Source organism: Megalopta genalis, chromosome 6 (assembly GCF_051020955.1).
Source record: "Megalopta genalis isolate 19385.01 chromosome 6, iyMegGena1_principal, whole genome shotgun sequence".
Lineage (NCBI taxonomy): Eukaryota > Metazoa > Arthropoda > Insecta > Hymenoptera > Halictidae > Megalopta > Megalopta genalis.
In genome coordinates, this window is record NC_135018.1 from 10,952,410 (window position 1) to 10,978,213 (window position 25,804).

A 25,804-nucleotide genomic window follows, 5' to 3' on the forward strand; every position below is an offset into this window, starting at 1 on the left:
AGAATTTTAGCGTGTCAATCGGGCACGCCCCGTAAAACGTTTCCGGGTAATAAGACGAATTAGCGCTGCGGTGGCGAGCTACGTAAACGGACTCAACGCCTGTGAAATAATGAGTTCCGCGCTCGAATCATCACACATCCAGACATTCCAACGCGCGCACCCTTAACGTGTGTGCGCAAACGAGCGCGCCGCGGAATTAAATGCAACTCCGTGTGCAGTAGAATCTCGATCCTTTGCGACTACGTACGTTCGGCGAAACAATCGCGAACTCGGAATTTGCGTCAATTTAAAAGGCAAAATTTCGGGTATGCGGATTGTCTCAAAAATTGATCCAATTTTGAACGTTGGACTGTCACTTGGTTCGCTGGTTTCATGATTCCAGTTGAAAATTATGGTTCCTTTCGTGAAAGGATTACAGTCCTAGTAAATGAAACAGGATAAACAAATTTTATATGCAGTTTGTTAGAAGGAATTGTATACATTCATAGAGAAAAATTAAAAGTCTAAACGTTTACCTGTTTCTTGCGTAAAATGAGCTCCTAGAAAATGAAAGATGCTCCTCAATTTGAAAAAAAAAATGTAGATAAACCTAGAAATACTGTGGATGTGTTACAATTAACACATTTTGTTATTTTAACGCTTCTGGCTGTATAGCGAATTTCATGATTTTGTATTGTTGATTTCATGTTTTTAGCGATCTCTGTTTACTTTTAATTGACAATCAACGTTCGATAAAATGTACAGGATTTTTCTTTGCATTGGATCGTATGATTTAATGTTTTCAATTCATCTATATAGTTCGAAATGAACAAATGCAAAAGGTTGATGCTCGACAAATGCCAGAAACCTTTATGACTTTAATGTTTGCATTATATAAAATACGATAGACATCCGTAACTGATTGTATGCATGCGGTAGGATCTCAATTAACCAACTTATTCTGGAAGAGAACATAAATAACTTACTTTGCACACTAAAGCGTGTTATACTAGATAAGCATCTTGGATGCGTAATCAATTTTCTTAATTATATTTCAGTCGTTCCATACTGAACAATCGCATTTGGACATGTTGTCGATCGCGCTCAACTTTTCGCGATCCATTTGCGATCAAATTAACTGCACGAATTTTAAAACTGTTGTTATTAATAATAAATCATTTATTTGTGTAAAACATCAATGTTTGTTTTATCGAGGTCTGCGCTTATTAGAAAAACGACGGAACACATATAGATGGATAATGTCGAAGGTAAAATTAATCTCACATGCTTCAAGGCGTCACTTCGATAAAACACGTTTTTATGCAATTAAAAGTACTATTGGCAAAAACTGCTCGACTGTTGCTCGATCATGCTCGAACTAAACTTTCATTTCAAAAATCAATAACACCGCGTCAACGTGGCGAAGTTTCTTTTGCGCAATGTGTCTTTTGCAATGTTCGCACTGGCAAGACGATAAAGAAATGTTTCTCCTGCAAAGTACAGCTGAATACCCGCGACTCCGAAGCGGTAATTGGTGGGAGAGCTTTGCCAGCAATTAATATCGCTACGAAATCCAGAGTCCGCGAAACGATAGTGGCCGATTGAACGTTCGATCTCTCGAAGGTCGCGGCGATCGTTTATTGGGTTTACAAGCTGCGCGGGTAATTACAAGGTAGACAGAACGCAACACGATATCGAGCTTACTATCGTTACATGAAATTCCTGCGAGTACAATAATATATTCTAAGTTGAATCATAGTCTATCCCGACATATGGACGATCCGTTGCGTAGCTCGTTGTTGCGTGTCCGCTCGCGGCGGAATCGCGTGTTGTTGTTGCTGTTGTTGTTGTTGCCGATCCGAATGAAAACGCCGCGCCTCGAGTCCTCGAGCACGTGTGGGCCCGTGTGGTTCGTATATCAACGACGTCATGTAGACAACACGAGGACGCGATTTTATCCTCGATAGGGAGCAGAGATACGTAATCCATATCGCCATCGTGTGCCGTCGCCGAGGCGGCCTTCGCTTTCGCGACGGAAACTCGCCTAATAAGATTTCGGTTCGTGCATGGCTCTGTTGTTCGGACTCGGACTCGCATGCAGATAGTCCTCACATCCTGTTCGCAACATCTGTCATAATGGCTCGGATCTAATGCGCTCGTTCTGGTCACGAGGGATCGACCATTCTCAAACAGTCTACCGACTCTAGGATTCTGGCTCTTATCTTTCGAATCTTCGATTATCTTAATAGTCGATCTACGGAGAAAGCATTCGACGGCTAAGATGAGAGTGTAAGATTGTGAAAGCAGAAAGTGGCAGAAAAGGATGGAGTTTGTCGACCTGGCTTGCTGGTGTCATCAGCGAAACTAGCAAACTCTGATGTAAACGCGAGGATCGTCAATTGTTCAGGTCTAAAGATAGGTTTTTGTCTCATTTTTGTGATATAGCAACTGCTTTATGTAACATTTCTCTCTTTTGTGATTAGCTGGTGATTAAATAACATAATTTTTATTAAATAATAATATAATATGATATAATAATAATATAATAATATAGTATGATTATTATATCAACGGATTGTCGAATCATTTCAGCGAAATAATCTCGATTTTGTTAGTTTTTTCACTTAAATCGATCTTTTTTTTCAAAATCCTGAAGTGATAGATCAATTTTGCGACCGGCATATAATATAGGTATACATATAATGAAATAATAGCTGTTCTGTTTTCTTGCTGTAATTTTTGAAATTGTATATGGTTGACGCCACTTTTTTTAGATGTCTTGGGAAAATTATTTGTTGACTTGTATAATGAGGTAGCTGTTCTGTTTGCGTGCTCCTATTTTTTCTTAAGTTTTCAGATGTGTGATTTAGTCTACGAAGAATATTAATATCTTTCTATTAAGTCTTCTGATCAGTGTTTTTTGCAGAAATCTAAATTGCAAATTAAAGAAACTGTACGCTTCCAGATTGCAAGCACAAGAGGAATGGCGTTGCTGGAAATTTTGATGAAATCTGCATTTTAATTAAGTCTCACTGCTCGGAGGACACACTGTTTCAATTGAGTTGAGATGGAAAATAGAAGTCGAAGGTTTATCTGTAACGTAACATTTAATTCTTTATCGTTTGGGTTGTGTTTTGAAAGTGTTTCTCAGTGTCATTAATCAACATAACGCTGACAATTTATACCGACATGACCAGTAGAACAAAATTAAAAAATAAACTGTTATTTTCGCATACTTATGTGCAGCGAAACCATTCGAATTTGAGGCTGCTGCGAATTCTCTTACTTCGATGAACTTGTTCAGCCTAATGCGAACAGTATTTTTTCATAAATTCTATGCGAACGGAATTCTTTTATTTTTAGAAAATGAACGGAAATAATATCTTAAATAGCATTGTTATAATATTAAACAAGTGTCACATATAGAGTTCTAAATACAAGATTAATGAAACTCTATTCATTTTTTCAAATTATAAATTTATGGAGATTTAAGAAGCAATATTTTACTTGAAATCGATGTGAGAAAATTAACGTTTTGATAATGTTATCACTAAATTCTTCTTTTAGGCATTCTTATACACTTGCACAAATAATATTACTAAACTCACTGAGCAGTATGTTTTTTTGGATATTTTATAGAACACGAATAAAGAGCAAGTCAAAGCCTTTGAAAACCCTCGCGCGCCTCATATTACTACAAAGTTAATAGTACATCTTCCATTCAAAGCCCAATTCAAACCCTCTAAAAAGATCGTATATCAAATTTCAAGGTTTCGTTGAAAAGGGGAACCTTCGATCTTCAAATCTGTGGTTGATTTAATCACGGAAAAAATTGTTCAACGTTTTCAAAGGTCTTTACCGAGAAAAAAAACGTGTCTTTAATAATTCGATAAAAGTAAAGCTTTCAAGCTTTAATATATTCCCTATCGATCCACCAGCCTTCAAACGAATCATTTCGATTTTTCATCTTCTAAACAAATTACTTCGAAAAATTCATTTTTCGGTTCTGAGAAATAATTCCATCTCCGATTTCTAGGATACGCAACAATCGGCATTTTAAAATTAATCCAGGTTCATCGTCATACGATCTTCTTTCACGAAGCGATAGCTGTTTAACCCTTGCGCGTTCCATCAATATATCCACAACAGTGATTTAAGATCTTTTGTATAAATCTTGTTTAACAATATTTTGTCAAGAATTAGTAAAAAAAATTATTAAAGGAGATACAGAGGTGGGTGTCCCGGTTGTGCATACAAAGGTTAAATGCCAACAATTCCCCAAAATCACAAGCATCCCGAAACTTCCACAAACGACTAAATGACGTTGCGTCATAGACGGAAGACTATAATCCTCTTATGTTTCCTCTCGAGACTGATTTTATGCATCAGGTGAGCCGGTAATCCGCATTCGGTCGAGACAAACGTACCACGGAACGTTCGATAATGTGTAATACATATATTCGTCCTCATCCTTGTCCTCGTTCTCAATCTCGTCCTCGCCCGGATACTCGGTATCCGGCGGTCTCCTGGGCGTAGAATTTCGAGGGTGTCATTGAGAGGCGTGAATGCTCTCTTTGTCGGGATGCAAATGTCAACGGGACACCAGCGGCCCGCATTATGTTCGATGCACAATACCGAAATACTCGTAATAATGGTAATGAAGGAAGAAATATGGGTTATGCAAATGCGAGGATGAGACCGGCCTGCCCGCGGGAGAGTGAAATGGAGAGAGGAAAAGAGGGTGAGAGAGAAATGTAGGGAGAAATAGAAGGAACAAGGGATGGAGAGAGATATGTAGAGAGAAGAAGACAGATATTGGAAGCGAAAAAGTGAGAGAGAGAGAGAGAGAGAGAGAGAGAGAGAGATGTAGGAAGTGCTGAATTTCAACAGATAGCTGAATACGAAAGTCAGTCTGGCAAATAGTTGTTTATTTACCATCTTCTTCGACCAGCGCGGCGTATTGTGTTTAATCGAGTTGGTTGGCGTAGAGATCTCACGAGAAGAGCAAACATATTTTATACCTTCCTTGGTTAATAAAAAGTATTCATTACAAGTTAAATAGTGAAAAGTGTAACTCTGTTATTTCCATAACTAAATCTAATTCTAATAGAAAAAAATAGGACAGAAATTGGAGGGAGAAAAAGAGGGAAAGAATGAAATGGTGGGAGAAAAAGAGCGGATTGGAGGGAGCTCGCATTTCTCCGTTGTAGATTAAAGGCACGCGCAAGGCTGCGCGCACCGGCGACATATGCTCCGCGCGGGGTTGCGCATATATCACGCTGTTGTCACCCCTCGAGCGGTCGGACCCCTGAAATTACGTGGACCACTGTTTATTATTTCTCGTTCCTCCGTTGCGGTACCCTCTGTCCAAACATACGGCGCACCTCGTCGCGCAGCACCGCGATCCTACGTGTACACGTATTTACGTTCCGTCCGGTGTTTTCGCGGACCGATCCTCATTCCTGTTTAATCGTTACAAGACAAACAAACATCCGGCCCCGTTCACGACCGGGGGACATGTTTTCCTGACACCTCGTTCCTTTTTTCCTCTCGACATCTTTATTCGTCCGCCACGCGCAGCCGCCCGTTCCACGGATTTATTTAATTGTTTTTCACTCGCGCGCGAACTAACGGTAGCGCTTTGGTTACCAATGTTGAGTAAGTAGGAACAACGGGCATGTTAAATGTGTATACTGTTTTCGACGGTTGCGACACGCCGGCGAAATTGCAGGCGAACAGGAAAGACACGGTTTACTGTTGTTCCCGGTGTTTGATTCATATTTATTTGTTCGATGGGGATCATTTAAAAAGGAAACCTGTTTGTGATTTTAAGTTGTTCGAACTTGTGCTGCAAATTTTGGATGTAATTGATGATGTGTGGTATAACGAGTCAAGCTCGTGAAGATTATCCGTAGAAGTTATTGTGAATATGCATAGAGACACTTCTTTCAAACTACGGTATTTAAATTTTATATGATTATTGGCTTATACAGGGTGGGCCGGAATTCGTAGTACAGCCGAGCGGAGGGTGATTCTATGTGAAAAAGTAAGAAACGAATTTGGTATAGCATTTTTTCATTCGGGGCTCTGTTTTCGAGCGAATCGACTTTAAAGTTTGTTTATCTTTATGAAGGATTTAGATGTCGTTTATTCTTCTACATATTCATATTCTTCTACAAGAGCGTCGACTTATCTCTAAAGAATTAATTTTTCTGATGAACACATGATTATTCGTAATCACTAATTATTAATTAGCATCTTGATTTATTGCATTACGCAGAAAACCTGCTGTACTATATATTTTTTTTTATACTACATATTTTTCATATTTATGTTGTATCATATGATATCTTACGCCGATATTAACGCACAACGTTAAGAACCTGAAGGTAATATCGGGAAACGAGAAAATGAAACACTACGCATAAACAAAATGACGTAAGGGACAAAGAGGTAAAGTATTATGTCAAGATCCACAATTTATGAAACTTACCATTTTTTATAGAAAATAGACTGTGAATTTTGTACATTTGTGGTAAAAATGAGTGCATTAAACATAAAACAGTAGAAGCATATTGAAAAATATTCGTTTTGAAATAATTGAAATTATTAATGAAAACGATTCAATTTAACTATCTGTTCTAGCATAAAGAAGAAGAGAGATCCACAATATAATAATAACTCATAACAAAATCGAATTGGTTAGTTTCCCGTTTTATTACAAAAGAGCCGTGGCGGTTATGTTCATTCCTTGGTAACAAAATGAACAATCGTGACACAGTATTATTTGTTTATGATAAACAAAAGCACGGATAACTGGTATCATTAATAGTAAACACGAGGTTTGTTTCTCAGAAGATTTGAATGCATGTTGACCTATGCGTCGAGTTTTTATTATCCTACTGGACGTCACAGGCATGCAAAATTTAAACCACGTTTTCATTTTAGTTCATCACGAAGAGTATAAACAATATCTTATATAGAAATCGTATTTTGTAGAAAAATAACAAGAGGTTAGTTTGATCTTTCCGGTTTAGGGTCGACCACGTAAATATCTCTGGCATTTATGGGTGCATGATAAAACAGCTTACTGCGATCTGAACGATGCTTTTTTTATTCTCTTGAACACGTTCACGTGCCTCATCTTGCGCAACTGTGATAGACAAAATAGTTTAGTATATGGTAAATAGTTCCTTTTACACGTTATACCAAATTGCTTTTTCTCTTTATCCAGCAAAAATCAACGATACCTAGAATCTTTATTCAATTTTTCATTTTTATGCATTACTTTTTAAAAAATTTGAATAAAAGAAACATTCTTTGAGTCGACCTGAAAAATTATTGCGGTAAAAACAATAACGCAATTAACTTTCATTATTAAGCTCGTATTCTTGTATTTTTCAAATACAATGATAAATCGGTGACTGTTCCCGTGCCTGTATGTTACAGACTGTAATCCAATATAGTGGGACGTCGATTACCTTGATTAATAGCAAAGCGAACATGATCCGATAAATGATTTTCCGGATAATCGGTGTAGGAAAACCGATATTTACGAATATCGCATCAAACTCGAATATCGAAACAGGTTTGACGTCATTCGATCCCTCCGCATGCATAGAAAATTCGAGTTTCGAATTCAATCAATTTGTGCAGTTTAACCCTTTGCACTCGAAGCTATTTTAACTGTAAATCCAAAATAACCTACACTATTTCAATGTGCATATGAAATGGAGTCTTGCGATTCATCTAACATGTACACTTTTAATAATGTTTAGATATAAAGAAATTTAATAATGTAAAAATTATTTTGGAACGTAACGTAACAATTTTTGATGGCACCTCAGAGTCATCACCCGAATATTATTCTTTGAAAACAAAATGCAGTGTTTTAATTGTTTATAAATAAATTTTTTAAAAATACACTCACCCTCTCCATTTTCAGTAGTTCAATTGTTTCTTTGAGAAATGGCTTCGATTTCTCGATCGTATAATCTGCGTATAATCCAAAAAATAATAATTTATAATTATTCTCATTAGTTTCAATAGAGTACGAACAGTTAAAATATTGTTATTTTACTCAAGCTATTCAAAACATCTCGCGTAATTCGGTAGCCCATAGATATCACGGTATGTTGGCTGACAGCAACCAATTTTTACTTTGTTATTAAGGCATCACCCTTCAAAATACGATCAAAGCGAACACTGAACTCCACCAAACTCACAATAAAAGAAAATGAAATGAAAATTCAACATATCCTATTGGACATAACTCAAAAAATGTGAGAGATAAAGAAGTGTCCTGTGACATAAGTACATACTAAGTATATACATATGTACTAAGTTTAAAGAACAAAATGGATGATTTGGATATAGACAACTTTGAAGCCACGTAGCCGTGTCCAAAATAGACAAATGTTGAAAAAGATAATAGTAAATAATAAGCCACATGTTTAATTGACTTCTAGTAAATAAATTATGCGGATATTTTTTCAAACTGACTTTTTACCGCTTTTTGTACGAAAACCGACCACTGTGTGCGACGTCCAGATAATCGACATCCCACTATAATATTAAACAGCATCAGAAACGACTTACACAGTCACAGACAATCCCGACGATTGCTTTCTTTGTCTTCCCTTGAAGAACGCTCATTGCCATTCGACAGCATCACGCTCAGCCACCCACTCTAAACGAGAAATCGAATCCAGAATCGATCGAGACGAGGTACATTGTTCGGACACGAATTTGCCTGGACGCTGTTGCGTATTTTCACAGCGGGTAAAAAGTCGACGGAATCCGAGAACGTTCCGTGTAGACGAAGGCTCGTCTTCCCGGATTCGAGCTCGCGGTCCCGCGCGTTTCCAGCTCCGCCTGGAATACATTAGAAACATAATCGCGCGGTATCTACGCATCTGGATCCAAGGGGAAGATCGAGGAGCAGTGAGCGAAGTATCGTGCGCACCGTCAGAATGTCCCGCGAACAGGCCAATATATTCGCATGTTTATTCGCGAGGCTGGCCTGCGCCAATAAATGCAAAAGCGAGGTAGCTTTCGCGGCCGAGCGCTGGGCGTGTTTTCACGAGCCTTCTCGAACACGTGGGCGTCGGGAAAATTACGCAAGGAACGCCGCTCCGACGGCATGCTGATTTTCAGGGAACAATCGTACCGTTCCCGATTGTCCGGCCGATCTGGGGGTCACCTGGCGTGGACGACGACGCCTTGCCTCTCGCACTCGTATCACGGGGCTCCATTCAACAGCTCCCTGTGGCCTTCCTCCTCGGACGATGCAGAAACAGTATCGTTAATATCGGCAAACTCGCGTCCCATAAATCACAATGGGTAACGCCCATTGGCGTTGATGCATCGCCCCAACGATTCGTCGATTTTCCATGCATCGTAATGAAGTTGTCGCTATCGACCCAGGGTGAAGAGAGAACGATCCCGGTGGCTCGCAAAGGCGTTCCGTGTTTCGGTGATTGATCAATGCCCGCGCGCTTTGTGGCAGGCAAATATTTGCTCGCTGTACCGCACTCGGACCGATATCGATCCCTCGATATGTTAATTCACGTTCGAATAATTTCCTATGGTTTCGTTCGGCCCGTATCGCGTTGCTCATTCGGCGGATAGGGTTGAAAACAGTTATGACATCGGGGAAACGAAAGAATTCGACAACGGGTACATACTTACGAGCGTGGAAATCGCTTTTTGAAACATTCAAATACTCTTTTCCATATATGTGTTTACTTCGTCTTACTAAGAAATTTTCTCTTGCAAACAAAAAGATAACTCTCACTATGTGCTACTTACCTTCGAACTATGCACGTCTGTTTCTCGTACGATTCTAAAAATAGAATCTCAATTGTATCGTTAAAGAAAGTAATTCTTCCTTATATAACGTAGTATTATCTTTCCATTTTTTTTTTTAAACACTTTCATAACGTTCGAACAACTGACACATTTGCATCTGAGCGTCGCTTCGTGCCGATCTAACTGTAATACTAAGTAAAAAAGGGTTTGGAGATCATTGTTCTTGAGACTGATTTTCACGACAAACGAAATATCTCTGCAACTTTTCGTGGCAATAATGATCACTTCAATTTGGTGGCACGAGCACAAGGAACTTTTGTACAAATTCCGATTGATTGAAGGGCCGGATGACGAAATCTGTCTGATCCATCCTATCCCATAATTTGAAACGTATTCAAAGAAGAATAAAGTGGAGGCTGAAAGAGAGACAGACGCGAAGCACCGAAGGATCCTGCTAATTAATAGCAGCGCGAGATCACGAAAACCAGTTCAAAGGGTGATATTAAAAAATCGTGGAGTGCAGCTGTCGGCCCGCTTTGTAATTACAGTGTACTACTGTCGATATTCTCTCCTGTTTCATAAAGGCCAAAGTCATCGATAACTCCCACGGTCGCGCGAAGTAACGCGAACGCGGTCCCGGCGTCCTTTTAATTGATACTTTAATTGATGCGTTAATACCAGAACCCGTTACATCGCGAAACTTCGGTCACCGGATGACACACGCAACCATTAGAAAGTCGCCGTGTGTCGGAGTCAACGTATTTGTCAACGATGACTCTGGATCGGTTTGGTACACGGTTTCGAGGCACATCGGTAGAGCATGTAACTCACTGTACAACTATGTATAGTAACGTGAACTCCGGCGATCGAAACGTGAACTGTTTTGCGTCGAACTGGCGAACGATCGCGTGACAAATGGTCGAAACGCGTGAAAAATTGTTCGCATCGTGTAGAACGCGAAGGAGAAAGCTATCCGTTATCGAGATGGCTCGTTGTCACCAATGTCATGGACGCGTTCACAAGTCCGTGCGTGACAAAATCCCGCCTCTTCCTTTATTCTCCAAATGATGAGTGAAAACTGGAACAAAGAGTATTGGATGAATCGGGGATCCTTTCGAATTGGCTCTCGTGATGAAACAACTCTACCATGAATCTCCATGCGTTCGTTCTTTTTCCTTTCCTGGCAGATACTTTCTTTTCGCCACGGCTTCATTAATTGCTAGGACATGCCTGAGCATACTCCTTTTCATAGTGCACGCTCCAATGTCGCAAATAATCGGCTTAATTGGCGACGCGTATCGATCGTTAGAGTTCCGCAATTTCTACGATAACGACACGAGTTCGTGAGCAAAATTACTCAGAAACGGAACAGTTCGTCCACCTGTATACGAAGCCGTTTAAAGCAAGAGTGATGTATGTCAATTTTTTGCCAGTTCGATTTAATATTATTCAATCATATTTAATTTAATATTTTATTGGGTATCTTCCAATTCAATAACGATTTTAAGTTAAAACTTGAAAGTGGCTTATATAAAAGAATTGTAACAATTTTTTATGTTATCGCATTTCTAGAATATTTTACAGAACTATTGCATTTTAGTTCATGCTTCTTCATCTACAAATTAAGTTGTTCGACTTATAATGACTTCCAGTCTTTCTGCTTTCAATGGTTCATAATCTTCGACCATTGTGTACGTTACCAAAATATAGAAATAATTGAAAATTATTGTATATCAATATTATATGTTAATATTATAATATTGAAAATCGTTTACTCAAGATTGCGAAGCTATTAATCGACGTGGTAGTGTATTCTGATTCGATCGACGTGTGTATTCTGATTTTGGATCTTTGGACAAGATCAATTTTTTTTACATCTTTTAAAAGTACGAGTATTCTAGAATGTGTGTGCATGTTATAAAAATAACGAGTTTATAAATATTTCACACGCGTATACATGCTTTTATACGTATATCTGTCGACTGACACGTTCTTCGCGAAATTTAAAAATAAAATTTCAAAACATTGTTTCGATTATCCACACATGGAGCAAATTCAGTATACTAACTTAATTAATTGAATAAAGAGACACCTATCGTAAAGTACCATACTTTTTAATGTAATTAGAACTGATATGAATTTTATAGTTGTCATAGGATGTAAGAAGAAAGTAATGAATTACAAAATGTGCACAACGAAATAACATGAAAGCTAATTGAGTCATCGAATGTAGTAGTTCATTGATGCCAATGACTATCCTTCATCTTCCGTGCAGGATACTATCGTGTTAAAAAAAAAAAGCTTGATGTCTTTCACGCGATAAATTCATCGATATATTCCCGGGCACCGTTGAAGCGTAGAACAGCAAAGTAGTGTAGTAATGACTGAAACCAGTCTTAATCACTCGGGGCTAAATCGGATGAGCATGTCGTGTGCGGAAGAATTTCCTATCCCGAGTTAAACATCGCTTCTTTCGTAATTTGAGCAACACGATTGGATGTTGCCGTGCAGGGACATAATTTTTACGGCTTCCTCGAGCAATAACTGTCGTCGTATTTCGAATTCATTGGATAACCTAATAAACCGTAGTGGATGTTCATCAACAACTACGTAATTTCAGCAAATAACTGTCGAATTTAGAAATTAATTAAGTGTTCGGGAATCTATCCCGATTTTAAACGACTCTATCGTTTGTGAGATTAAAGGTACAAGCTTCTCTGTGCCACTGTGGTAAAAGTTTTGATGTTCGAATGACCGAATACAGTAAATTCTCCTCAATTTGCTTTCAGAAAATGGATAAATTTGGGAAGAGGAGATACGATTATTCGAGCCTTCCGGCTTGTTTTTATAGTTACTGATTGTCAACAACTATAAAAGCGAGACGCAGGGCTCGAATAATCGTATCTCCTCTTCCCAAATTGTCCATTTTTGTGGAAAATCCGAGCGCGAATTAGGGAGAAATTACTGTATCCGCATAGATTCGTTACGTTTCTATCAAGTGACGGGGCTGGAAAATCAGTCATATTGAGAGTGATCGAAATGGAATACTAAAGAGAGATGGTATTGGCGTCTATAGTCTGTTTTTCGAAAGATGAATCCCCGCGTACACTATCGGTTGTAATAGCTACTCGATCACAATTATTTTAGATTGATGACGTTTGCTTGTTTGGAGTAGGGTAGACAGACACTATGACTGACGCTTCCCTTAGAAATATAAATCATGGGTTGGTAAAAGCATTTAATCAAATATGGTAAACGTTGGTTCTGATAAATTATTCACACATTGAGCGTAGAAATTCTTTCAATCGATGATAAAAGAAAACAGTACGAAATGATAATAATAATAATCAAGGCTTTTAATGATCTTCCACTGATTATTCTTCACTTTACCTCAGAAATGAAGTCTCTGTAGAGCTATCATTCCTTTACATTACTTTCCTTATATTTTCTGTGTTCTTAATATACTTAATTACCTGTTAAAATCTGTTACCATCCAGCTGCTCAGAAAACTGCATTCAGAACGAAACGGGGACGTTGCGACAACGTGATAACGTCTTGATGGCCGAAACGGAAAAACACGCTGTTTCTTCCAAAGAATAATAACTGTACCTCGGGCAGAACAAAAGAAACAAAAGAAAAACTGTCCTCTTAATGAAAGGAGAGAAACGGCACAAAGACTCTTGAAAGGATGGCGGTGACACCGATAATGCATTTTCTATGGCCATTTGTTCTCTGAATCCGCAGGGGGCTGAGATTCAACGTTCCAATAAAAAGACTAGATTTACCTTGAAATATCTGAAATCATTCGAGTTTTGATGAAAGCACTGAACAAATGTGATTTGTCTTTCGAAGTTACGCGAGTTTTACAGATTAATAATATTTTTAAACGATTCATAATTTGTGTGAAAAATTTTAGTTTGTTTCCATGCCTACAATTATTTGCTCTCTTACTGTTAAATTCGTTATATTTAATAAAAATTTCCACTCAGGGTTTGCATTCGAATGGTGACATCAGAAATATGTATCTAATTCCAAAAGTTGCTAACATATAATTTCATTATGTACACAACACACACAAAAGATATTATAATTTAATTTTCTATTAAAATTCTATTATAATTTTAAATTTCTAATTAAATTTCTATTAACAAATATAATTTCTAATTAAATTTCTATTAACAAATTCTATTAACAATTTTTCCAATTATTAAAGTCTTTCACCAATAGCCCGGTTCTTTGAGGAGACTGTTATTAGTGCTTGCGAAAAAGGGTTAAAAATACCATATCATAATTCATAACCTAAATCTGTCTGTTTTTCATAAATTGCTAAATACTTAAGTGTGATCTGTGTGCAATTATTTAATTCCATATAAACAAAATGAAAATAAATCGGAAGAAGAAATGGCTGCGTGACGGAGGTTAAATCGCTTCGAGTGCAAAGGGTTAATTTTGTAGAACCCGCAAATATTCTACGATACAGAATATTGTAGAAACAAGGAAAATTAAGTGTTTACCCATGCCTCGAAGTATTAGCAATTTATCGAGTAAAAAATGCAAGTTATTTCCAATTATGGTAAAAATTTTCCGTGGCGCCTCGGAGTCGGCGTTCGAGCGCAAAGAGTTCTACAATTTGCAGGGACGCCAATCGATTTGCAGAATCGTAATGGGGAGGATAACACGTTGTTACGTGCCGTTCCAATTCTATCCAGAATGTCCTAGAAAATGAGACATCTATTAGAAAGTTCACCGTAGCGTGCGTTAATTTTCTTTCTGGTCGTACCGAAGCGTCCAGCCGTGGTACTTGTCCCGCCTCGTCATGGGCGCTTATTAAATTAACTCGTTTAATTGAACTCGTCCTTTTATTTCACGAGACGGCTGCACGTGCGGCTCTCGTCGAAACCCGTTCCCTATGGGAACAAATGCTGTACCGTACTTTTTAAACGCTATGTTTCATTCATGCATTCTTCTTAAGCTTCTTCTGAATACAATTTGCCGGTGTTGGAGTTTACTTTAATGTTAGCAAATAATGTCTCAAAGCGATTTCCATGGACTCTTTTCAATCATAGATTTGTTCTAGAAGAATGAGTGCAATGCAATCTGTGTAAAAGAAACTTTTAGAAGGACTTTTGGAAAGAAATTTTCTTTTACCACAGGTTAAAGAAAAGTAATTTCTGTGCGTAGTATTTTCCTTTCGATTTTGCACCGAATGCAGAGATTTATATGTAGAAGTCGCCACTGTTCTTTCAATTGAGAAGCAGCGAATTTATTTATTTCCGTGTGCATATACAGAATGGGTCGGAATTCGCAGGACAACAGAGCAAAGGGCGATTCTACGTGAGAATGTAAGGAACAAATTTGGTATAACATCCTTTTATTCGAGATTTCGTTTACGAGAAAATCGATTTTAAAATTTGTTTATAGAAGTGTAGGACCGATTCCCATCAACCCATCCATGTTAACACTTTGACTGCCGCGCATCACCCGTATGCGGATGACGAAATGATTTAAAATTTCATTTTCATGCTAATCCATAAAAATTTCTTCATTTTATTAAGATTCACAATTGATAAGAATGTTGAAGTAGTTATCGATGTTATATAATTTTGCTTTGCAAGTTTAATTTAATTGATTAAAATACTTGAATTCTATGAAATTTTTAGATGCTTTCGGCGCGGTCGTCAATGTGTTAACGTCCTCGCAGAAGTAGGGTAAACGCGTTTCCCTTATTGGCAGAAATGATCCCTTCCCAGGGGCTCCAAATTAGCCGCACACTGAATTTCTACGAAATGAGGGACTTGAATCCGGCCGAATAAAAACAAACAACGCCGTCACGTCCCCCCGTGATCGCCATTTTCAGCTAGGAGCACATCAGACGCGTGCGCCTGTGCTTTCTGTGGCTGTGTGTGCGTATGCATAAACTAAATGACGCAAGGAGTAGGGGAAATCGATCGCCCGCTCCACCTAGCCTCTTCAAATTTTTTTTTATTCCAGACTTTTATTTATTATTGACTAAGTTACGCGCTCTCTGAATAAGAAACGTGATTAGGTGAAGCGAGCGAAAGACCCTTGCTCCTCGCGTCGATTATCTTGTGGGTCTCCTAGTTTACCAAGAAAAATGGGGACTGCATTCGTGTCCCTCTGCCGAAACGACGGACTTCTTCCGAGCAACGTGCAGTAGTAAAACGGAATGTTTCCATCATTGTCAATGTATGTAAACATTACCATAGCCGGAGACAGCTGCGATAGAAGAATAGACAACTAAAAAAATGTATTAAAAAAAATGTAATACTAAACTTTTCCCTTATTTTTTCACGTAGAATCAGCCCCTGCTTAGTTGTACTACGAATTCCGACCCACCCTACATAATCTCAAAAGAGGAAACCTTAGGATAGTTTTAATAAAAAAGTTGAAAGTAACATATGAAGGGAAAATAATATATAAAGTATAAATTGTAATCTTAAATAATAGTAAATCTTGTAAATTGTAATCTTAAATAATAGTAAATCTAAATAATAGTAATAGTAAATCTTTTAATCTCTACCATTTTAAATTTCCTCACGTTTTTCAGAAATACATAAAATCTGCAGTCTAATTATCAATCACAAGACACGCGTAACTAACATCTGAAACATTTCGCATTTTCATTGCCTTACAGTTTGATAAACGGTAGGGGGTGGAACAAGTGAGAAAAATACTTAAATTTCACGCTCCACTGTAAGTCGTGACGCAAAACAACTCGCCTTAATCGATGTGAGAAACAATTCGAGATAAGACGCAATGCTTCGGTATAATAGTACGGTATAATTTAATTTACAACTGCGTGACATGGTGGCACGCTATGGAATACCGCGGCGCTAGGAACAGGCACATGGGTTATTTACGGTAGCAGATGAAAAGGAATGCGCTATTATCGATAAACGGGACGATAACGCGCAGGTTCTTTGAGATTCCGCTCCGTATGGAAATTAACGAATTGTCTTTGCACGAATGTGGCTTGCTAATTATTATCATCTCCTGTGTCTGCAACCTGTTTCAATACACAGCACGTGTGAACCAGGATCGTCTTTCCGAAAGGCACCGTAGACAAAGTACTTAGAACCTATGAAAAGAGAACAATTGTTTCCCATTATCTTTTGTCTTTATTGAACGCTATTCTACTATCCTTCTTTTGAATGATGCCAATACATTTTTATTCTGTGAGTTATAACTAAATAACCCATTGACCACAATTAAATGATATACTGTTTTATAATATTAATTAACACATATTAACCAACTTTGTTGATATGTAATACAATGCTACATTCTTCAATGTAGACAATAACAAATTGTGATATCAGCGATTCGTATGATCGAAGTTCCACTGTATATCTAATGAAATAAATACAAGAGTTGAAGTATTCACTTATCGTTAGAGATAAATATTAATATGCAAGTTGCACTATTAATTATCATTTCGAATTTATCAATCCTTATCCCGATGAAGACAGTAAAATATACCTGCTATAACATAAATATAAAAATATATTGCTTCTATCGTTTGAATGCTCGAAACGACTGTTTCTTGGTTGTTCGCTTCCTAAAAATCAGTACAAAAGATTTATTTTCATCTTTCGCTATCAATTGGAAATGAATGTTTCGTCGGTGAGGCACTCGACCTGCCAATACCGCGGACAGAAAATTGCGAAAAAAGATTCGCGTAATAACCGAGGGAGTCTAAATTTCCCAGCAAAATGTCAAATTGGCAAAAATCGTAGTTATTCAGGTCAGCGAGCGCGCTTATCGGTGCCCCATACGCCCATAGCTCTTGTCGCGGTCGGCGCCGGGCGGCGCGCGGCGCGGCGCGGTACGGCTGCGTAATAGTTACGAGCGACCTGAGCTTATGTACTTGTTGCTGAAAACAGAAATTCTGCGCGGCCAATATATGTAAATACAATACGCGGACAATTGCGTCGGGTATTATATCAGCGATGCCAAGCGATCGGCTAAATCGATGAGCAGCACGAATTATAACTGTATCCCGTGTCGCATTTTGATTAGTTTTACTATCCAGCTAACGACTGTTATTACAGCTGCTTGTACTGATCGATGTCGTCGGCAATAAGTCGAACAAGCTATATGTATATATATATATATATCGAAAACTCGACCGTTGTCGATCATACGTCTCGCATAATCGGTACACCGTAATTCCAAACTAATTGCCGGCAACTCGGCTCCATCTATTGGATGCGAAGCGTTATTTAGTGATGTGTATCACGCGCCCGTTACGCTCCAGATCATTTCAGAAATTAACTCGTCTCATCGCGTACAACTGTGGAATCGTTTTTCATCTTTCCTAGCTTGCCTCTGTGGCAACGCCGCGTTTTCTTTGTTTCGTCACAGATTTTCGATCGACTCTTCATTTGTAACACGACGAGTAAAATCGCCACGGAGAAATGTCTGCTTGTCGAGGTTATGTTTGTTTCAGCTCGTCATTGTTTCGATCATTTTTTGCGAAATGTATTCGATTTCAGATGTTTCGGAAGAACTTAATGAAAAATCGCGGTCGAAGCTGTGGTTAACACGTTGACTGCCACGCGTATTTACAACAAAATCTCCTACAGGCCACCCGTGCCGCTATAGGAAGCGTGCGCTGTTAATTCATATCTGTTTCTGTTCCTGCATGAACAGTTGGAATCTTTGCCGAGCACCGAATGGTATAACTTTAAAATCTCTGCCCTTATTTTTTTTCAATAATGAAAAGAGATCGGTTTGCCCGGAAGGAGAAGCATAAATAAAATTACATCGTCAGATTCTGATTTGGATACTGATAAATATAATCTTAGCGATAATGAATGTTATGAAGATACTATTGACGAGATTTTACGAGAGAATTGGTCATGGAAGAAGAAAGAAATGTTGATGATACCGAGGAAGCTACAGTTCAAATAAAAGATACGAAATGGACCGATCAGAGGCACGAGCATATCTGAAAAAACAAACAACTTTTTGTCCAAGCTGTCCTGATCAACCTCAACCTTGCAGAGAATGTTTTAATGTTATACACTGCGAATAATTTTTTTAATAAACCATTTTTATAAGAATTCAATAGTCTCATTACCTCCTGTAGTATATTTGTCGAAATATTTTCGGAAATCCTTTGTAAGTAGTCAAATCAGCGTCACCCGAATTACAGGTGACGTGGCCTGATGAGAACTTTTGCTGTCACCCGAATACGGGTGACGCGGCAGTCAACGTGTTAAAGAACAAATGTAAACTCGAGGTATTTTGTTACAGGATTGTTTGTTTTCAAAAAGATTCGATTTCGAAGCGGCTTGGTTTAAGCGCGTCTACTATTGACACACTCGGTGGATAAACTCGGTGTTGCTCGTTTCAAAGTTGCCTTAGGCTACCTTACAATTAGTCTAATAGACACTTTATTGTCTATCGAGTAGGATTTACTATTCCGTGTAATAGCCCCGACTTACATTGATATGCAAGGTCAGCCAATTATAGTTCACTGAACTTTCTGGGAAGAGAATGCTGCAGAAATAGTCTGCCGAGGAAGTTGGTGTGAATTCTTGATCCTTATGAAATAATGAAAACACTTCTGGTTTATATGCGACTCGCGTTGAATTTTTTGGCCAGTGATCGAGATATCGTTTCGATTCGAAAGATAAATGGGAGAGAAATATTGCCTGAAGATCTGCGCAATCTATTGGCAATCTCGAAATCCAATTTACTTGTGAAACAAATATCTAAGGAGTGTCATTCTGCTCCTCCGATTCGTTTTTCCCGCAAACTTATTCTTACTCGTTCTAACTTAGAGTTTCTTGCAAACTCTATCCATTCAATCACACCCAGCGCGAGTTTTCCCATTCCTTTGGGAACTGTTATGAGATTGTTAGCTTAAAAGATTAGCAGGAACAGTGTTAACAGTTCACTTTCATTGAAGGTTGCCGCATCGTTCCCAGGAAATCGTTCGCGATGCTTCGCAAACACCGCTGTTTGCTTTGACGCGACGAGATTGATACCAACACTTCTTCCTATAATTTCGTGGCAATCTCCCAGAGTGCTTCGAGCATCCAATTAACTGTTGGTTCTATAGGTCAGAAACAATTTCGGTCTTAAACGGTACGACACGTCGCGATGCTAACGTGCTAGTCAATAAATTTGTCTGTTTACTACGGTAGAGGAAGTTACAGCGATCACATTTAGAGTTGCGAGTCTACCATTGGGAAACATAACGAAACTATTCGTTCCTACGAATGCGGTAAGTTTTGCCTCGGCTTTTATGCGTTTATGATCAACACGAGGAATAAAATTTAGTACAGCAAGAAAATTTAATTATTTCAAGAATTTCAATATACATATTATTTCCAACCGATCACAATGATTATTAAGACACTCGATCTAGTTCCTGTGTTTTGCAATCTACAGCTTCGAAAGATTATAATTGCGAAGGAAATATTTATTATGTTCATAATATATATATATTTAAAACGGTTATTATATATTTTTAATACGATCTTTTTCACAGCTCTACGTTGCAGCACTTTTTCATCTTTGTTTACGTACTCATATACGTCTTCATTTACTTTCATTTCTAAGTTTTTGTAGCAGAAGAATCAAATGTTGTCTCGTTCATATCATTCATTTCATTTCATTTTATATCATTCATTCATTTACTTTCATTTCTATGTTTTCGTAGCAGAAGAATCAAATGTGTTGTCTCGTTTATATCTAGTGAATTGACCCTCGTTTGTAGTGCAACGAGTTAAGTAGTACAGTAAATTCTCCCCAATTTTCCTTCAGTTTGTAAACAAACATGGATAATTTGGGAAGAGGAGGTACGATTATTCGAGCCTTGTGCCTCGTTTTTGTAGCTGTTGACAATCGGCAATTATAAAAATGAACGGCAAGGCTCGAATAATAATCATATCTCCTCTTCCTAAATTGCCTATTTTTGTTTACAAGCTGAAGCAAAATTGGGGAGAATTTACTTAATTTTTGTCAACGAAATAACAAAAGTTTCGTAGCTCTTTCTTGGACAATGGGCTAAAATCCTATTTTTGTCACCGAAATGATTTTAACGTTACTTTAAGATTCAAAGTTACAATGTACACTCGTCTCGACATCAGCTAGAGTATTATGAACTCAAAAATACACATCGAAGCTTCCATTTTTCATGAAAAAAAAAATTGATTCCGAAATTTTGTGTATCGTTAGAAAAGAAAATATTTCATGAACTCCTAGACATTTTACGAAAACACTTCGCAATATTTAAATTGTTGTAAATATCGCGGCGTTCGTACATAGATTAAATAATTCTTAGAAACTACACAAATAACGAACCTGTGTGTGTTCAACGATAAAACATTAATTTCAAACCTGTTAGTACATAATGAGTTCTTAGAATAATTGTTTTCACTTTGCGTCTCCGAACTTTATCGTCAGTGCGACGTACCCGCGCGCATAATTATCTAAAATGGCTGGCATTATGGATTTTCAAGTTTGCATATGTGTGGACAAATTTTGCGAAGTGGCGAAAACATCGAAAATACGATTTTGGCCACGAAAAACGGGTTTCCAGTTCGCTACGGACCGGCTCGATTGCGAGCGTAATCGCGCCAGCTATGGCGCGACACCCCGCGACACTAGGCCGCTGCCGCGCCACACGCGCCGCGTCGGTCCTTTATGGCGCTTGACGAAGAGGAATGCGCGATTATCGACAGATACGACGATAAATGCCAGCCGCAGAAAGATTGCAGTTCGTTTTAGAAGCTCGCCGATTTGCCTTGTCGAGGTAGACCGGCTGGCTGACTGGCTGACTGGCCGCCCGGTTGGTTGGCCGCTTTCTCGTTCGTTCGACCTTCTTTCGCAACCTCCAATCGCTAGGCTACGTGCTCGCGTTGTTATTGAATCTGAGAATTCTTCGTGGAAATCCAACCGATAACAATGTTTCCTCGCTTCGCCTCGGGGGACTTTGAAAATTGTATAACCTCGCTTCGCAATGGGCCAGATCGATTAACTGGCTATTTATTTGCTGAAAAAACAATTTCCCCGTGTCGATATTTACCAATTGTATATTGCTTTCTAAATGCGCAACACTTCTGGATACGATGGAATTCAAGATAAACGTTGCGGTTAGAACGGAAGCATAATCAGCATCTTCGAAACACTATTTTTTTTTCGATATAATTTCTTTCTTATCGACGCTCTTGAGAATCAACTTGGGTTAATCTTCTCCTTGGGAGTTTCTATTCTTTCGACTCTCCGGTTTCAACATTCCAATGGATTTCGTCGAAATATGTCCAAAAATCGAAGTCCTGAATCTAGGAATGTAATTAAAAAAAAAGAAGTCCTGAATTCATTTGTTAAAAAGTTACGCGCGTCAAAGTTGACGAATCATGAGTACGAATGAGTACGCGTCAACATTGACACGCTAATCTGTCAGAAACGCTGGAAATTCGTCACAACTTCGAACGCGCATAACTTTTTAACAAACGAATTCGTGACTTATTTTCATTACATTCCTAGATTCAGAACTTCGATTTTTGAATATTTCTCGACAATATCCATTGGAACGTACACTGGAAAGTTAAAAAAATAGAAACCCCAAGGGAAAGTTTAGCCTAAACTTACAGTATGTGTTCACTTTTTTTTTCTTAATCCTGTAACGTACAAATAATTTCGTACGCGTTATTTCAGAAGTGTAAGTCAATTTTTAAACTTATTTTCACTTCGTTATTATGAAAAAATCGACGTCATTCAAATACTTTGTGGTAGAGATATATTGTGCATGCATAGAAAATGAAACATAGTGTCGAACATAATTATGATGGAAATGACGATGGAAAAATCTCTTTAACCCCTTGACATATCGTTCTCTTCGCAGTTACTGCGATTAGAAATTTCTCGATTACCATAATTTCTTAGAAGGGAAAGAAAATTGATGCTTATCGTGTGCCTAAATTTACTTGATTGCTTAAATATTGATGACAAGAGATTAGAATTTTATTCACATTTTAATGGACAGAATAACATATATACTCAATAGGTTATTATTAGAAATTTTCATGACGAGTCGTACTCGTCAAAGTAAGGCAAGGGGTTAAAAAATATAATTATTGTGTCACGAGTTTAGAATATCACAGTATTCCGTGTCACTTGTGTACATCAAAGAAAAACAATGCCAGGTACCTTAGGTATCTTCTATTGTAAAAAAATTCTGTTCGACGTCATACGTTGCGAATATCTTTCCTCAAGTCCTCGGTAAAACGGATTAATTCTTCATACATACATTAAATCCGTAGTAGCATGCAATTTTTTATCCACATTCCAAGACAATTTAATTTCGAGGTTGATAATAATTAATGAAATTCAATCTGATCTCCTTGTAGAATTTGCCCAGATATTCCAACTGAAGTAAGCCAACTGAAAAATTCAAGACAATTACTTTGCTCGGGAAAGTATGGGACGGATAATAAAAGAAAATTCAACTGCAAGTTCGCTCGACGAGGCGAGAATGCAATTGGAATGATTAGGGAAAGCGTTTTGAGAGAAACAGCATTTGCAGAACGAGCACCGCTAAATAACAAATGTAATCAGAAAATAAATCGGTGATTGCTTTGTTTAGAATTTTAAAAGTTAATATTTATAGATCACAATATAGAACTACTGTACAGCAGAGAACATTAACGCCAATTAAACGGAACATCTTTAGATAGTTTCTCCGAATGTTTTAAATTTTCTCGATCGCATAATTCCAGAAATGCTCACAACCGTTATGGTGGAAATTCGTTTCAAAAAGGCCGCGATCTTTCGTTCACTTTTTCTCTCAATAAAACGGATACGCTGCAATCCACCGTATTTTTATGTAGGATTATGCGAATTGCTGTTAGTTCATACGTACAGTCCTTTTGCTGGCCAGTCGCAAGGACGTATCTTCCGTTATTTCTCGTGGTTACGTTACGAAATGCCGACGATGTGTATGTGAAGGATCGATCGAACGACAGAATCTGACTGGGTCGATCGTAATCGAATGGAAAGCGACCGACTGGATGAGTTGCAGAAACCCAGAATGCATCGTACGTTTATCTTCGTGAGTTTTTGCGCTCGGGAAATGACCAATAGCCGGGTCGTCCCATAAATTCGTTACGTTCCAACCTATTTTGCAAACGTTTGTCGCGCTGATGTAACCCCGCGAAAGTAAATCATCGATTTTATTTCAACTTTGCGATCGTCGTACGTGTCCATATATTCCGTACGTTTTTATAAGAAAATTAGTATCTAGAAATGATCTTTGGTCCTCTGAAAACAGTTTCGTTTATAAAATGACGGGGTGGAACGTCGAATATCGAGTCATAAATTCGAAGCTACAACCCCGCGCATCGTTAAAAACTAGGGTTAAAATAAAATCTCTGATCCTCGACGGTAATTCTCCGCTAATATGTGCCCCGTGCAGTTTTAATCCTGTTACTGTTAAAGATTTAATGAAACTCGTACATCAAAATGAAACGCAAGCAATTTATATAACTACGTCTGCAAGATTTGTTCAACCGTTATGGAATAATGGTATCCTTCTCTGTTAATCGTGAACCGTGACGTCGTATTTTGAACGGCAACGGGTACGTCCGTAACAAAAGAGCTAAAAAATGGCAAGTATTTAAGGAGCAAATAAATGTTAGAATTTCCGAGAGACTTAAGAGATCAAGTTTCGAACACAAAACAAGATCATTGATAAAATGAATGTGACAAATGTTCGCTTACGCAATCGATAGCAAAGCAATGCTATCCGAGCGTTTCAGTTATTGTTGCGGGAACGGTGCGTGTATAAATTGAAAATATTCTCGAACACAACTAGATTTGTGTTTATTCATGTTGGGAAACAAAACAGTCTCCAGTCGATTAAACAACATCCATCTCGGTTCCATCTATTCTTTGTCTTTTATGTCTTGCCCCTGTAATTTCTCTGAAAAGAACTGACTTTAACGTTGACACAAAATCTATCACGTTGCTCGAAAATATCTATTTTAAAATTGTTGAAATTATGCAGACACTTTCATAGGAATAAATAAATAGCAATAAATTTTTTCTTCCATAGCAATAAATTCTCGAATTCAAACACACGTATATTATAATCAAAATGGCGAAATGGCTAAGTAAATCGAATCTTACCAATTCTATTTAGCAACACACGTCGAGATCATTTCGATGCGCAAATATGTTTAGCGTTGAGAACGTCTAAATTAGAGTTAAACACAACGAATTACGCGAAGTGTTTGTAAGCTAATACTGACAATGAGCTATAGTTATCGACGTCAACCATACGAAAAGAAAAATCGAGCATGTTGCGACCGTCATCGTCGCATCGGTCGAAAAGTCAGCAGCTGCTGCCAGATGCACATTTGTTTTGTTCAGCCCAGTCTTCGTAGGGGGGAAGCTTCGAATTAGGCAATCTTCACATTTGTCGTGAACGCCGAGAAAAGCCTTTTAACGACTCGATGTTCCGGCCCATCTGCTCCTTGATATACTTCGACATGAACGGCCTATTCCTTGAACTGTTCTATAGGGTACGATAAGGAACGACGAGTTGCGATAAAAATAGCATACGACTCGATCGAACGAAGGGCGCACTAAGATCCACCGAAAAAGATCTTTAGGTTTATTAGGGCACAAGGATTTATATATATATATATATTAACCCTTATCGCGAAAACCGAGCACACTCGTTTATTGTAACCACTTCAACGATTCTTCGTATTCTTCTAAAAATATTAAATCATTTTCACGCTCCGATTGTCATGCCAACATCCTCGAACGTTTTGCTACATTGAAGTACTTTATCTAATTAAATTAAAATTGAAAAGTCAAGTTGTACGATATTAATTACTTTTCAGACGTTCTTACGTTTTGCGGATCCCAATTAAATTAGGAAGATATAATAGATCGTCGTAGAAATTGATTTTCAAATCTGAGAGCAAATATTGGATCGTTGCGAAAGCAATTTCTATTTGGAAATTACTTTTGC

General features: G+C 38.0%; 1 protein-coding gene and 1 long non-coding RNA gene across 12 annotated transcripts in view; one reads left to right on the top strand and one right to left on the bottom strand.

Moving 5' to 3' along the window:
* Positions 1 to 25,804, top strand: part of LOC117227300 (Rap GTPase activating protein 1) — a 233,194-nt gene that overhangs the window by 120,342 nt on the left and 87,048 nt on the right. The window contains exon 1 of one of the 11 annotated variants that reach the window (XM_076522820.1): positions 19,960 to 20,044. The exons of the other annotated variants lie outside the window; for them this stretch is intronic. Within the exon in view, the coding sequence (XP_076378935.1) occupies positions 20,040 to 20,044 (5 nt within the window). The 5' untranslated portion in view covers positions 19,960 to 20,039. Of the gene's footprint in view, positions 1 to 19,959; positions 20,045 to 25,804 lie in introns of those variants that run through there. 11 annotated transcript variants of the gene reach the window in all.
* On the bottom strand, positions 20,102 to 23,847 carry LOC143259647 (uncharacterized). Its single transcript, XR_013033665.1, has 3 exons — positions 23,687 to 23,847; positions 22,975 to 23,208; positions 20,102 to 21,817 (listed from the first exon to the last, which is right to left on the bottom strand). It is a non-coding gene; the product is annotated as an uncharacterized LOC143259647 (long non-coding RNA).